Genomic DNA, 13590 nt, shown 5'->3' with positions numbered 1-13590 from the left:
CCGCGGTGTTGTCGGCGCGCTTTTGACGTTCGCGGTTATGTCGTGCCACGCTTCTATATATCCTCTAGAAAATAGGCAGAATCTCATATGTAGAGTCACATTCCAGGAATGAAGTAGGGATGTGCAGCATTTTAGATTTAGAGCCAAATTGGTGATTAAAACAAGTTTACGGCCAGATGCATGCCTTAAAGACACTTTCCTGGGTGTGCCCAATAGGTATACAATTCCATGAACATATGGGTTACGGAAGCACCAACAGTGGCTTTTCACTTCAGATCTGAAGTGTTATAAATCTCTAAAATTCAGCTCTTATTTTAATTGAAGATCGCTTCAGTGTTTTAAGTACACTGTGCAACAGTGGCCAAACATCATTCATTCATTGAATTTCTATGCCGCCCAATCCTGGAGGACTCCGGGCGGCTTACAGAATGAAAAAAAGAATTAAAAAGAATTATTAAAACAACGGGACACAACAAGTTAAAAAGGAACACAACAGACACCCAATCAGACGGGGCTGGACCACGATCAAGGGGTCAACAGCCCCAGGCCTACCGGAAAAGCCAGGTTTTAATGGCTTTGCGAAAGGCCATGAGAGTGGGTAGGGCCCGAATCTCCGGGGGCAGCTCATTCCATAGGGCCAGAGCGGCAACAGAGAAGGCCCTACTCCTAGGCGTCGCCAGCCAGCATTGTCCTGCCGAAGGTACCCGGAGAAGGCCCATCCTGTGCGATCTTATTGGTCTGAGGGAGGTATGTGGCAGAAGACGGTCTCGTAGATACCCAGGTCCTAGGCCATGTAGGGCTTTAAAGGTGATAACCTTTATGAGAACTGTTCTAGATAGGTGGTTCTACATCCTACCAGTTCATTAAAAAATAATAATAACTGCAGAAGCGAAACGTCTTCAAAGAAAAATCGGAAAGTCCAGTTGCCTCTTGAAAAAGCACCTTTGGGACAACCGGGTCCTTGGGTGACTGAGAATCTCCATAGACATTTAGACTACCAAAGTCTAAACTACCAGTTTATGTTTCACTTTGTCTAGTCATTTAACGATGGTTTAAAACCTACAGGACCAGGAAGTGCCCTTTTTATAGAATGTATGTTATAACATGTCCACCATCTGGCCAGGAAACGTTTATTCTATTTACAAGCTAGTGAGGGAAAGAAAATACAGCACCAAATTATGAGACAGCAGCTGATAAGAATAAAGTGAAAAACATAACGATACATATACGCAAGGAATCTTTTGACACTTCTGGTGTTCCAGGTTCAGCCTGATGTTCTGAAGAAATAGCTTCGCCCAATCTCCCATGAGCCAATTCTTCATGCATAGTTCTAATCAAACAGTCCATATATATTATTTTTTTGGGCCCGTTCATTAAAAACCTCTTCATTCTTCTCAAGAAGCTTACGCCTGAGGAAGAAAAAAAAGCAAAGTTTTTTTCCCCCTGTCTTTGTACAGGGAGACTTAGAGAGCCTATAGAATAATGTTGAAAACCATTTCCCTCAATCGCAGATAGGATTGGGGAGTGACATCCCCCCCCCAATTCCCCCCCCCCCCCCGATTTGCTGGGTCATTCATTGCACAATCAAGTGAAAGTAGTTTATAAGAAGCTGGTTGAAATTCTGTGCTAAAACAACTGCATGTATCAAATGTTCTGTTTAGCACACGCATAAATTACAAATTCAATTTATAAATTCAAATTGGATTTTGCTTGATTATCTACAATGAAGAGTTAAAGGCTCTTTTGTATACGATCCAGCATGTTACAAAGGCACATTTGAGCCTGACTATTTTTAAAAAAAGTTGGTTTGGGGACTCTGATTAGATAAAAATGCTGGGAAGTTATAGGAACAGTTGTATTATAGAAGAAAAATCTAAAAGCATAATTTGAGTGCAGCTTTTTCCAAGCTCTCAAATATGGCTATGATCCTTGGAGTCATTAACCGGAGAGTAATCTTGAAACAATCGGATTTACATTTGACAATCTGTGTATATGGGTGTGCTGTTAACTCATGGACAGTCATTTTAAATGTTTATTTTAATGGCAAATATTTCCAAGAAGTTTAGACATTCAGCTTCACAGTCATTAAGATATCCGGGATATCTCTCCATGCCTCCCTACATCTTTGCCCTTGTCACTCCTAAGCTAAAAATGTTTCCAGAAGGGCGAATTTGGCAAATAATCACTTAAACCTTTGCAAAAGACTTACTGTTTTGGATTTTATTAGATTTTTTCCCCCACCTCAAAATGTTGTTTTCTTCTGTCAAAGAAGCTATATTAATTCGATATTTGTCTTCAGCAGATGATGTTTTTTGTAAGATAGTTTTCTCCATTTCTGCTATTTTGTTTTTCTGTAGTGGAGAAAATAAACTGGTGTTTGGAAAAATGGGAAGTAACATATACATTTCTATCTTCAATGAATTTTTTTTATTTATTTTTTTGCTATCGTTGGAAGAGCACTGATATCTGAGTACTCTTTAAATTAGTACATCATTTGTCGGCTGTGACCTTATTGCATCCGCTGAATCCCGCCCAGCCGCCCTGTTTAGAATAACCCGCTCCCTCTTGAAAGGGAGGGATGCGGACGACCCTTTACAGGGTAGAGCTGAGGAATTTGTTCAGTTTCTAACGGATAAAGTCGCTCGGATTCGGACAGATCTGGACTCCAATTGCACGGTACCAGCCGAGGTACCGGGGGAAGGTCTTGAGCGGATTTTATGGAGCGAGTTTCAACTTGTCGCTCCTGAGGAAGTGGACAAGGCCATGGGAGCGGTGAGTGCCTCCACCTGTATACTGGACCCGTGCCCCTCCTGGCTGGTCTCGACCAGCAGGGGGGTGACACGCGGCTGGATCCAGACGATAGTTAACACCTCTCTCTGGGAGGGATCCTTCCCGCACCTTCTAAAGGATGCGGTGGTGAGACCCCTCCTGAAGAAGCCTTCTCTGGATCCAGCCATTTTGAGTAACTATTGTCCAGTCTCCAACCTCCCCTTTGTAGGGAAGGTTGTTGAGAAAGTGGTGGCCTTTCAACTCCGGCGGTCCTTGGATGAAACCGATTATCTGGATTCCTTTCAGTCCGGTTCAGGCCTGGTTACAGCACGGAAACTGCTTTGGTCGCGCTGATAGATGATCTCTGGCGAGCCAGGGATAGGGGTCACTCCTCTATCCTAGTGCTTCTTGACCTCTCAGCGGCCTTTGATACCATCGACCATGGTACCCTTCTGCGACGGTTGCGGGAGGTGGGAGTGGGAGGCACCGTTCTTTGGTGGTTCTCCTCCTACCTCTCAGACAGGTCGCAGTCGGTGTTGGTCGGAGGGCAGAGATCGACCCCTAGGCCCCTCAATTATGGCGTGCCGCAGGGTTCGGTCCTGTCCCCCCTCCTATTTAACATCTACATGAAGCCGCTGGGTGAGATCATATGCCGGCACGGGATTAAATATCATCAACATGCGGACGATACACAATTGTATCTGTCCGCCCCTTGCCAACTCAGTGAAGCGGTAGAAGTGATGTGCCAGTGCCTGGAGACTGTCAGGGTCTGGATGGGAGCGAACAAGCTTGCACTCAATCCCGACAAGACTGAGTGGCTATTGATGCTCCCTCCCAAGGATGGTAAAGCTATTCCATCTCTTAGCCTGGGGGGTGAAATTATATGCCCCTCAAAGAGGGTTCGCAATTTGGGAGTCCTCCTGGATCCGCAGCTGACATTAGAACATCATTTGTCGACTGTGACCAGGGGGGCCTTTGCCCAGGTTCACCTGGTGCGCCAGTTGCGACCCTATCTGGACCGGGAGGCCCTTCGGATGGTCACTCACGCCCTCATCACCTCAAGACTGGATTACTGTGATGCACTCTACATGGGGCTGCCCCTGAAGAGTGTTCGAAGACTTCAGCTAGTCCAGAATGCAGCTACGCGAGCGATTGTGGGTGCACCTAGGTACACCCACGTTACACCTATCCTCCACGAGCTGCACTGGCTTCCCATTGGTCTCCGGACACATTTCAAGGTACTAGTCATTACTTTTAAAGCCCTACATGGTATCGGACCTGGCTACCTGAGAGACTGCCTCCTGCCAATTACCTCCCTGAGGCCTATTAGATCGCACAGACTAGGCCTCCTCCGGATTCCATCTGCTGGCCAATGTCGGCTGGCGACCCCCCGGGGGAGGGCCTTCTCTGTTGCTGCTCCGGCCCTATGGAACGATCTCCCCGTTGAGATCCGGTCTCTCACTACCCTTCCGGCCTTCCGCAAAGCGACCAAGACCTGGCTGTTCCGGCAGGCCTGGGGCTGTTGAATTATCCAGCCCCATCTTGTGTTATGAATGTTGTTGAATTTTTAACTGTTGATTTTTATTTTTATATTCCCCTTTCCCTTTTTATTTGTAAGCTGCCCTGAGTCTTCCAAGAGTGGGCAGCATACAAGTTAATAAAATAAATAAATAAATAAATAAATAAATAAATAAATAGATAGTTAATAGATAACTAGATTAATAGTTATAGATAAATAGTTAATAGATAAATAGATAACTAGAGAATGTTTATCTTAAAATTAGGCACCTTATGGCCATTTCTTTTTAGAGGAAGTCAATTTGCTTGATCACTACGCAAGAAAGGATGGAATTTTAACTGACTTCCACAAAATCACTAGCTTAAAACTACAGCATCACTGCTGGTTGATCTTATCTTTGTTGGTATTTAACTACCTAGACTTTAATTATTTTTATTTCCCAATGAGCTTATTTTTTTTGGCTACAAAGTGTTGGCACTTTAATTTTCTATCTCCAGTTTTAATTCCAGCTGCCATCTCTACTAATCCTGCCATTTTTTTAATGCTCTGTATATAGTATGCATTCTTTTTTTCAGATTCAATGTCAGCATCTGTTCATTTAATAGTTCTCAGAATAATAATCAGGTGTTTGTTATAGTGCATATTCTGGTATGATTGGACAATCAACAAATTTTGCTCTGTTCAATAAAGATCAATCTTACAGTTTTTGCTCTCACTATATGTTATTTAGCTAACTAAGATTATCTTATATTGTGATGTCCTGCTCTCACCTTATGTTTTGTCTCTCCTTCTTAAACAAAGCTTTGTTTGCATTGTTTACAAAGAATTAACGCATTGGCTCAGTGATTTGCACAATCTCTTGCCTCTGCCTTGTTTGGGGGACAGAATGTTAAGCAAGTAGTTTAGTTTAGTTAGTTTAGTTTATTAGTTTTGTATGCCGCCCACTCCCGAAGGACTCCGGGCAGCTTACAATAAAAAGGGAAGGGGGATAAATAAGACAATACAAAATTTAAAATACAACAACATTCACAATTAAAGTGGGGCTGGATACTTCAACAGCCCCAGGCCTGCCGGAACAGCCAGGACTTAGTAGCTTTACGGAAGGCCGGGACGGTAGTAAGGGTCCGGATCTCAACGGGGAGGTCGTTCCAGAGGGCCGGAGCTGCAATAGAGAAGGCCCTCCCCCGGGGGGTCGCCAGCCGGCATTGGCTGGCGGATGGAATCCGGAGAAGGCCTAGTCTGTGCAATCGAATCGGTCTTTGGGAGGTAATTGGCAGGAGGCGGTCTCTCAGGTACCCAGGTCCGATGCCATGTAGGGCTTTAAAAGTAACGACTAGCACCTTGAAGCGTGTCCGGAGACCAATAGGCAGCCAGTGCAGCTTGCGGAGGATAGGTGTAACGTGGGTGCACCTAGGTGCACCCACAATCGCTCGCGCGGCTGCATTCTGGACTAACTGAAGTCTTCGAACGCTCTTCAAGGGCAGCCCCATGTAGAGCGCGTTACAGTAATCCAGTAAAAGTAAAAGAAAGCTGCAGAAGGAAGGTTCCACGGGAGGCTACCAATGATGGCTGTAGCAGTAGGATACAAAGAAAACCAGAGGCAATTGGAAGCAGTTAACAGCAACCATTAAATAGAGCAGATTTGAGCGATGTAATATTTAGAGAATGGCACATTATCAGAGCAAAAAAACAGTCTCTGAGATGCCAGGTCAAAGTTTATTTCTGTTTGGTTTGATAGGGAAAAGAAAAAAAAATATGATTGATGCCCATTTCAGGAGAATCCATGTAGCAGTAGCTGAACTTGGGACCTAACTTTGTTGTTGCACAACCAGATATAGCAGTTCTCTTCACCAAAGGCCTCAGGATTTATTGGAATTTTTTTAAAAAGATACACATTGAATATTGATGCGGGTGAAAGCTGTCTCTCGCAGAGGTAAAGAAAAGCTGCTAGCATTGAGCAAGGACGATTGGAGGGTTATGCCTCTGGCCTTTGAGGAAGAGCATTGCTGTCAAAAAGGGAGGAGATTCACCCCTGCCCAAGGCAGGTGGAGGAACAAGGGGCTTGCTGTCCTCCTCAAGAATAAATCTCTGGAATTTCAGAGGGACAAAATTTGGATCTCAGTCACTGGGAAGGAGCCAATGCTACTGCCACCGGTAGCCTCCCATCGTCCAGTGCGATCCCACAGAGTTGGCCTCCTCAGGGTGCCGTCGGCCAGACAGTGTCGGCTAGCGACCCCCAGGGGGAGAGCCTTCTCTGTGGGAGCGCCTTCCCTCTGGAATGAGCTGCCCCCGGAGCTTCTTATAATCCCCGACCTCCGGTCCTTCCGACACGCCCTAAAAAGTTGTCTTTTCCAGCAAGCCAGCCTGGCCTGAACAAAACAAAATAAATAATTGATCACTGTTAATTTTAATTCTATTTTTTTTTAAAAAAAATGTCATTGTCAATTTTAATTGGGTTTGGGATATTCTATTTGTTTTTTTTTTAACTTTCGTATTATGTGTTTCTTTTAATGTTGTACGCCGCCCTGAGTCCTTGGGAGAAGGGCGGCATATAAATATAATAAACCTAAACCTAAACCAATGTTACTGGCTACATAAAGATGTAGAATTACCGTATTCTGAGCTATTTGGGGCATTATTAAAAGGAAAGGCAGGAGTATCTTTTAAAAAAAATAATAATAATCACCTACCACCAGCAAGTAAAAAGTAACGTTTGACAAAACGTTTGTGGGTGCACCTCAGTACACCCACGTTACACCTATCCTCCGCGAGCTGCACTGGTTACCGATCAGTCTCCGGATACGCTTCAAGGTGCTAGTCGTAACTTATAAAGCCCTTCATGGTATTGGACCTGGGTACTTGAGAGACTGCCTGCTGCCAATTATCTCCCACAGACCCATTAGATCTCACAGGGTTGGCCTCCTCCGGGTGCCATCTACCAGCCAATGCCACCTGGCTATTACCCGGGGGAGGGCCTTCTCTGTGGCAGCTCCGGCCCTCTGGAATGAACTCCCCGCAGGGATTCGGACCCTCGCCTCTCTCCAGGCCTTCCGAAAAGCCTTCAAAACCTGGCTTTGCTGGCAGGCCTGGGGGTGATGAGTTCCCTCCCCTCTCGACATGTATGGTTGTGCGACTGTTGCCTACTTTTATTATTTGTATTTTGTCTTTTATGTTCCCCCTTTTTTTCCCCTTTGAATTGTTCGCCGCCCTGAGTCCTCCCGGAGAAGGGCGGCATACAAATAATACAATACCAATACCAATACAAAAGGGGAATCACATCACAGATCTCACCTCCTTCTGAAGTTCCAACTCTGTTTTGTGAAGGGTTGAAGCAATGGCATGAAGAGTTTCGTTCTTCTCATTTATTTCATTCTCCAATGTCTTTTATTGGATAAAAACATTTAAAAAATAATAATTTCAAGCATTTGCATCACATTTCCACAGTTATTCCATAAAAATGTACGATTTTAAGTAAAATAAAGCACACTTATTAGAGATTTACCTTTCTGGACAATATTGTGCATAGGATAGGGTTACTCTTTGGGAGCAATTAACAATGCTCTAAATTTCACAATATCTCATCCAAAAAGTTATAATGATTTTTAAATTATATTGAGATTTAGTCAGCATTATAATCCCCACCAAATTACCCAGCAATAGTTCCCTTTCTTTTAACTCAAGCAAGATTTTAGGCAATTTACTGTTTTGTTTGAACTACAGTTCTCACAAGCTCTTGCTGCTAGCTCTTTGGAGCTGATGGAGCCGAAAACTCAAATTACCTATTCAATGAAATAAAACTTATAGGATAGAGTCTTATTCATCTGAAACAAGAATTGGGTAGACCTCAAGTTCCTTACTAATTTTTTGATGGATTTTTTAAAATTTATTTTAATTCTATAGCTGCCTATCTCAACAGGTGGACCTTTTTTTAAAAAAATCATGTTTATCAGAGCTTTGGTGAAGATCAACTACACCCTTCACTACACCTTAAGAGTTAGGGTTTATTCCTCTGTTTTATCTCATAAATAATTGTCTTCCAAATTGTCTTGTTCTACTACTGTTCATGTATCACGGACAAGCTTTTCATTTAGAGCTTGGTACCATCATCTTACAGTTTGGGTAATTCATTTTCGTGACCCGACAAATGCGCGCCGACAAAACCGCCGTGACAAAACGGCGAAGTCAAAAGCGTGCCGACAAAACCGCGCCTACAAAAGCACGATTAGGGTTTTTAGGTTAGGGTTAGGGTTAGGGCTGTTAACGTTACCGTTGTTTTCGCGTTGTTTTTGATGGCGCGCTTTTGTCGACGCGCATTTGTTGATGTGCTTTAGTGGGCGCGCTTTCGACTTCGCCGTGGACTTCCTATGTATCTACGTAAATGGAAAGTCTTTCGATTTTATGCTAGCAATCACATTTTAGCTCTTTCGCTCACATTTAAAATACCTAAGAGTAGTTTTCTCTTCGATAAAATTATGTTTACTCTCCTTTACTTTTTCCTAACCCACCAATAAACCATTTCATGAAAGATCTAGGCACAGGATTTTTTTTCTGATTGACAACTTTTACTGAAAGGCATACGCGTTCATGAACTATACGCTTTAACTTCATTGTATGCACAAAGTGGCTAGACTGATGTAAGATTTAAATCGGAGGGAGAGGCAGAGAAAAGGGAGAGGAAGATAGGGTGATTATATAAATGCAGATTACATGTGAGACAGATTAGAAGTTCCCTGCCTCCTCTGTCCTGTAACTTCCCCCTTTTTGTCTCTTTGTTAAACACCCACATTTACTTACACAAGGCATGGCAGCCCTTTGCTCTCCCTCATTCATTTAGCTTCTTGAAGATTAAATTGATTCCCAAGAATGGATTAATACAATCTAGATTTGTTCACCTCGGCCCCAACCTTACTAGGAAAAAAAAGGTTTTGTCTTGGAACAAAACAAGAGACTTAATGGAAGCTGCTGAATATGATCCAGACAGGAACTTGAAGGCTGCAATTGCAGAGATCAGTTAATCTGGACCAGACAGCTGAAGAATTAAGCTGGGTGGAAAAATCCCTCCTCTTAGAGGTGAAATGGAGTCTCTTGGCCTCCATCTAGAATAGAATAGAGCTAGAAGGGAACTTGGAGGTCTTCTAGTCCATCCACCTGCTCAAGCAGGAGAACCTATACCATTTCAGACAAATGACTGTAGCGTCTCCTTAAAAACCTCCAGTGATGGAGCACTCACGATTTCTGGAAGCAAGTTGTTCCACTGGTTAATTGTCCTCACTGTTACGAAGTTTCTCCTTAATTCCACGTTGCTTCTCTCTTTGGTTAGTTTCCAACCATTTTCTTGTCCTGCCCTCTGGTGCTTTGGAGAATAATTTTACTCCCTCTTCTTTGTGGCAGCCCTTCAAATACTGGAATGCTGCTTATCATGTCGCCCCTAATTCTTTTCTTTAGATTAGCCAGACCCAAAACCTACAGCCGTTCTTCATATGGTTTAGTCTCCAGAACTTTGATCATCCAGGTTGCTCTTCTCTGAACTTTTTCCAAAGCCTCAACATCTTTTTTGTACTATGGTGATCAAAAAATGGTTGCAGTATTCCAGGTGTGGCCTTACTAGGGTTTTATAAATCGGCACTGTTCCCACATTCAGCTAATTCTGTTTTAACATATGCTAATCTACTACATGAGTTCTAGCCTCATCTTGAAGCAGAAAACCAACTGGTTTTAACCTTGGGCCAGACATTCACTCTCAGCTTTACAAAAGAGACAGTGGCAAATTATTTCCAAAAAAAAACCCCCAAGCCTGCCAAGAAAACTGCAGGGACTTAACCAGGCAGTTATTAGGAATCAACACAAAACCAGCAAACAAAAATAATCTGCATAATCTTCGGTATTTTGAATGTGTCTAATTATTTTTAACTCTTGTTTTTTTCGTATCGGAGATTTATCATTTTTATTGAAACTTCATTCCCATAGGCTCCATTCCGTCTTAACGTTTTTTGCACTTTGAATCCTGTTCATCTGGATCTGTGTCCAACCTGCACTTTGGATACTACGGGAGACTCACATGGGGGACACTGGATTTTCACCAGCAATAAATCGCCTTATTTTCTGTCATTGAGATTGTTTGGACATTTGGCTACCCAAGCTAAAAGAAAGTTCTGCTTTATTTCTAATAAAACTGATTTTAAATCGCATGACTGATGTTTTAATTGTCTCCTCGAAAGGAGACAGGATTGCTTATTCTCTGGCCAAAACCTCAGTTAATATGGTAAGAGGGTAATAAAGAATTGGCTTTCCATTTCATTTTTACAGTTAATATCACCATTGTTGTTAACATGACCATTATTATTAGGGTTACAGGTAAATTCATTCATTCATTCATTCATTAAATTTATAGGCCGCCCAATCCCGGAGGACTCCAGGCGACTTACAACAAAAGAAGAAAAAAGAAAATCAAAAGAAGTAAAGAAACAGTTTAAAATTCACAACACACATACGTTCTAATCGGGGCTGGACCTTAACACTAAGGTCAACAGCCCTAGGCCTGCCGGAACAGCCAGGTTTTAACGGCTTTCCTGAAGGCCGTGAGAGTGGGTGAGGTCCGGACTGAGGTCTGGGGGTAGCTGATCCCACAGGGTTGGAGCAGCCACAGAGAAGGCTCTCCTCCGGGAGCCCGCCAGCCGACACTGTCCGGCTGACGGTATCCGAAGGAGGCCCACCCTGTGGGATCTTATCGGCCGTTGGGAGGTGTATGGCGGTAGGTGTGTACTGTGTACTGACAGTCGTCTCTCTCACATAACCTTGGTTTAAAAAGGAGGAGCCTGAACAAGGCTTAGTTTTTCTCCAGGAGAATTGGAGTGGGCAACAGAAAATGACTACAGTACAGTAATTCATAACCAGAAACTGCATCAGCTCTTATCCCTCAAGACCAGAGGTGGGTTCCTACCAGTTCGCACCTATTCGGTAGAACCGGTTCATCAAATCTACCGAACCGGTTAGAAGAGGTTCCACCAGTGGACCCGGAAAGCAGGCCACACCTATAGAAGAGGTTCCAAAATTTTTGGAAACCCACCACTGGTCCTTGGATATGATTATTCTACACTATCATGCTCATATTTATAAAACTCAGTGCCTCTGTGAAAGGTAAGGATGACTACTGCGTTGGTGGTGCAATCAGAACATTGCGTGTGTTGAAGTTGTTTTAATGCAAACCAAAGATGCCTTTTAAGAAACAAGTTTACATCATATTCTTATGCATGCCAGTGCTGTGGGTGAGGTAATTGAAGGTGGTTCTGACAAGTGTCGTCGGCATCTTCATATCTGGTAACATGGGCGGCAAGCCACTCCCATCCGGTCACATGGGCAGCAAGCCACTCCCCACAAAGGAGGCCACACCCACAGAGTAGGTTCGAACAATTTTTGAAACCCACCACTGCTCAAGACTAACAGTGGTTGGGCCAAGAGGCACAGCGGAAAGTGCCCTCTCCCATGTATCCACATCATGTTCCCATCTTTTCTATATCAATGGAAAACACTCATTCGTTCTTTGGATTTTCCTCATGCAATATTCATTTGTTCTTTGGATTGTCGCAGGCTCTTCTTCCTCATCTAAAGTTTGTTGTGTTCTCCTCCAGCATTTCAGTGGCGATGTTCAAGTGTTGGTATAATTTAGCCAAAAAACTCCCATTTATGTTCCCACATACAGCACAAGGCACTATTGATAGTTTTCTTCAGAGAAGTTCCCTAGTAGAATTCTATCGATAGCCGGATAGGTTCATCCCAACACCAACACCCCCAAATCAAGCTTTATAGGTGGGACCAATATTGGGTAATCCAACTTTTGGAAGAACTATCTTCTCTTTGGTTATCTTAGGGCAGCTAGATCGTCTCCATGTAAATGAATCATAGAGAACAGAGTGAAGAGCTGCTTATCTCCCTGTACATGGAGTTCAGGTGATAATCCATTACTTCACATTTTATCCTCTTAGCCCCACTTGGTGTCACGTGATCTCACTGTTCCCTTCAAATCCACTATGAAGCTTAGGAACTGAAGACATTCTGTGAGAGCTTTACCTGTGACTTAGTATGCAGGAAGAGTGGGGGTTCCTGTGAAACATCTCTAAACCAGAAGGTTCAAAACTAGACACTGCATAGATGCAGAAGTCTTATGCAGGAATTCACAGATGATCACTTGAAGAATCGCAGTAGCAAGGAATAAACCAATTCTTGATTTTGGTTTTCTGTGTATATACTTACACTGAACTTAAAATTTAATGGTCTACAGGAGGTTATTAAAAAAAAAATATCGGCAAACTTACCATATTTTCCATTAATGGAAATAGAATTCTTTGAAGGTAAAGCTTCCATTGCCAAAAATAAAAAAGCCAGTGAAGATGGACCATATTTAAGGGACGCCGAGCAAAGAAAATTATTTCTCTACTCAAACATCTACCCCAAGTGCCAAAAGCAATTGTAGGTGATGAAATCAAAAGTTTAAAACAAGAATGAAAAACAATACATAGGATATTCAACCACCATATCAGAGGAAGAAAATGCCAAAACACTGGGGGGGTAAATAATAGTGTAGGATTTCTAAAGCAGTGTTGACTTGCTAAAAAAAAGCCAACTTTTTAGTTGTTTTTTGAGAGAGAAAGAAGGAGGGGATGAAATGGATTAAAGTATCCTTAAATTTAAGCTTGGCCAGAAAACTGAGCAAAAGCATTCTCTGACATATTCCATTTATGGCTATAGTTGTACATGTACACAGTACATTATTGATATTTATATTCCAGTTGCACATTCCCATAAATTCCATTATTAGAAATTCTCCTCTAACCTTGCTCTTCACAGATTTGCTTAATTGTTCAAAGGGTTGCGGGACTTAATTCAAAATACTAAAGCAAATACTAGTTTAATAAATTATTATTATTCCCCCTAATAACTCTCCTTTTCCCCAACTAGCAGGTGGAATCTTGGGCGAGTTGCATCTAATATATATAAATAGGAAGCTTACAATGGACCACACTGCTACTACTTATTAAATAGATGCCTCAATGGCACTTAAAAAAAAAAATCAATACACATGCCTTGATTTTGGCATTTAACGCGTCTATATTTTCCTGGGCAATTTGCTGCTGCTGCTGAAATTCCTAGAAAGCAAAAAAAATTGGGAGTTAACAGAAAAATATACCTGAAAATAAACTTCCAATTCTTAATTTTTTGTGGCTCCCAATGAAGTCTCGGTGTACTTCTCCCCTTACGGAGCTCAATTTACGGTTCCACCACAAAACCGCGGACGACAAAATCGC

General features: G+C 42.7%; 2 protein-coding genes across 5 annotated transcripts in view; one reads left to right on the top strand and one right to left on the bottom strand.

The window, feature by feature from the left end:
- The window catches only part of LOC116503720 (CASP8 and FADD-like apoptosis regulator), a 69129-nt gene extending 58667 nt beyond the window's left edge, over positions 1–10462 (top strand). For all 4 annotated transcript variants that reach the window (XM_032210326.1, XM_032210309.1, XM_032210317.1 and 1 more), the window contains exon 12: positions 10256–10462. The gene's annotated coding sequence lies outside the window, so the exon portion shown is untranslated. The remainder of the gene's footprint in view (positions 1–10255) is intronic.
- The window catches only part of FLACC1 (flagellum associated containing coiled-coil domains 1), a 39616-nt gene continuing 26781 nt past the window's right edge, over positions 756–13590 (bottom strand). Inside the window, exons 13-16 of the mRNA XM_032234925.1 lie at positions 13369–13431; positions 7580–7669; positions 2242–2351; positions 756–1409 (exon numbers count right to left, since the gene is read on the bottom strand). Coding sequence (XP_032090816.1) covers positions 1331–1409; positions 2242–2351; positions 7580–7669; positions 13369–13431 — 342 coding nt within the window. The 3' untranslated portion in view covers positions 756–1330. The remainder of the gene's footprint in view (positions 1410–2241; positions 2352–7579; positions 7670–13368; positions 13432–13590) is intronic.

Source organism: Thamnophis elegans, chromosome 1, assembly GCF_009769535.1.
Source record: "Thamnophis elegans isolate rThaEle1 chromosome 1, rThaEle1.pri, whole genome shotgun sequence".
NCBI lineage: Eukaryota > Metazoa > Chordata > Lepidosauria > Squamata > Colubridae > Thamnophis > Thamnophis elegans.
The sequence above is the reverse complement of the archived record's forward strand: the minus strand, read 5'-3'. Positions and strand labels throughout refer to the sequence as shown.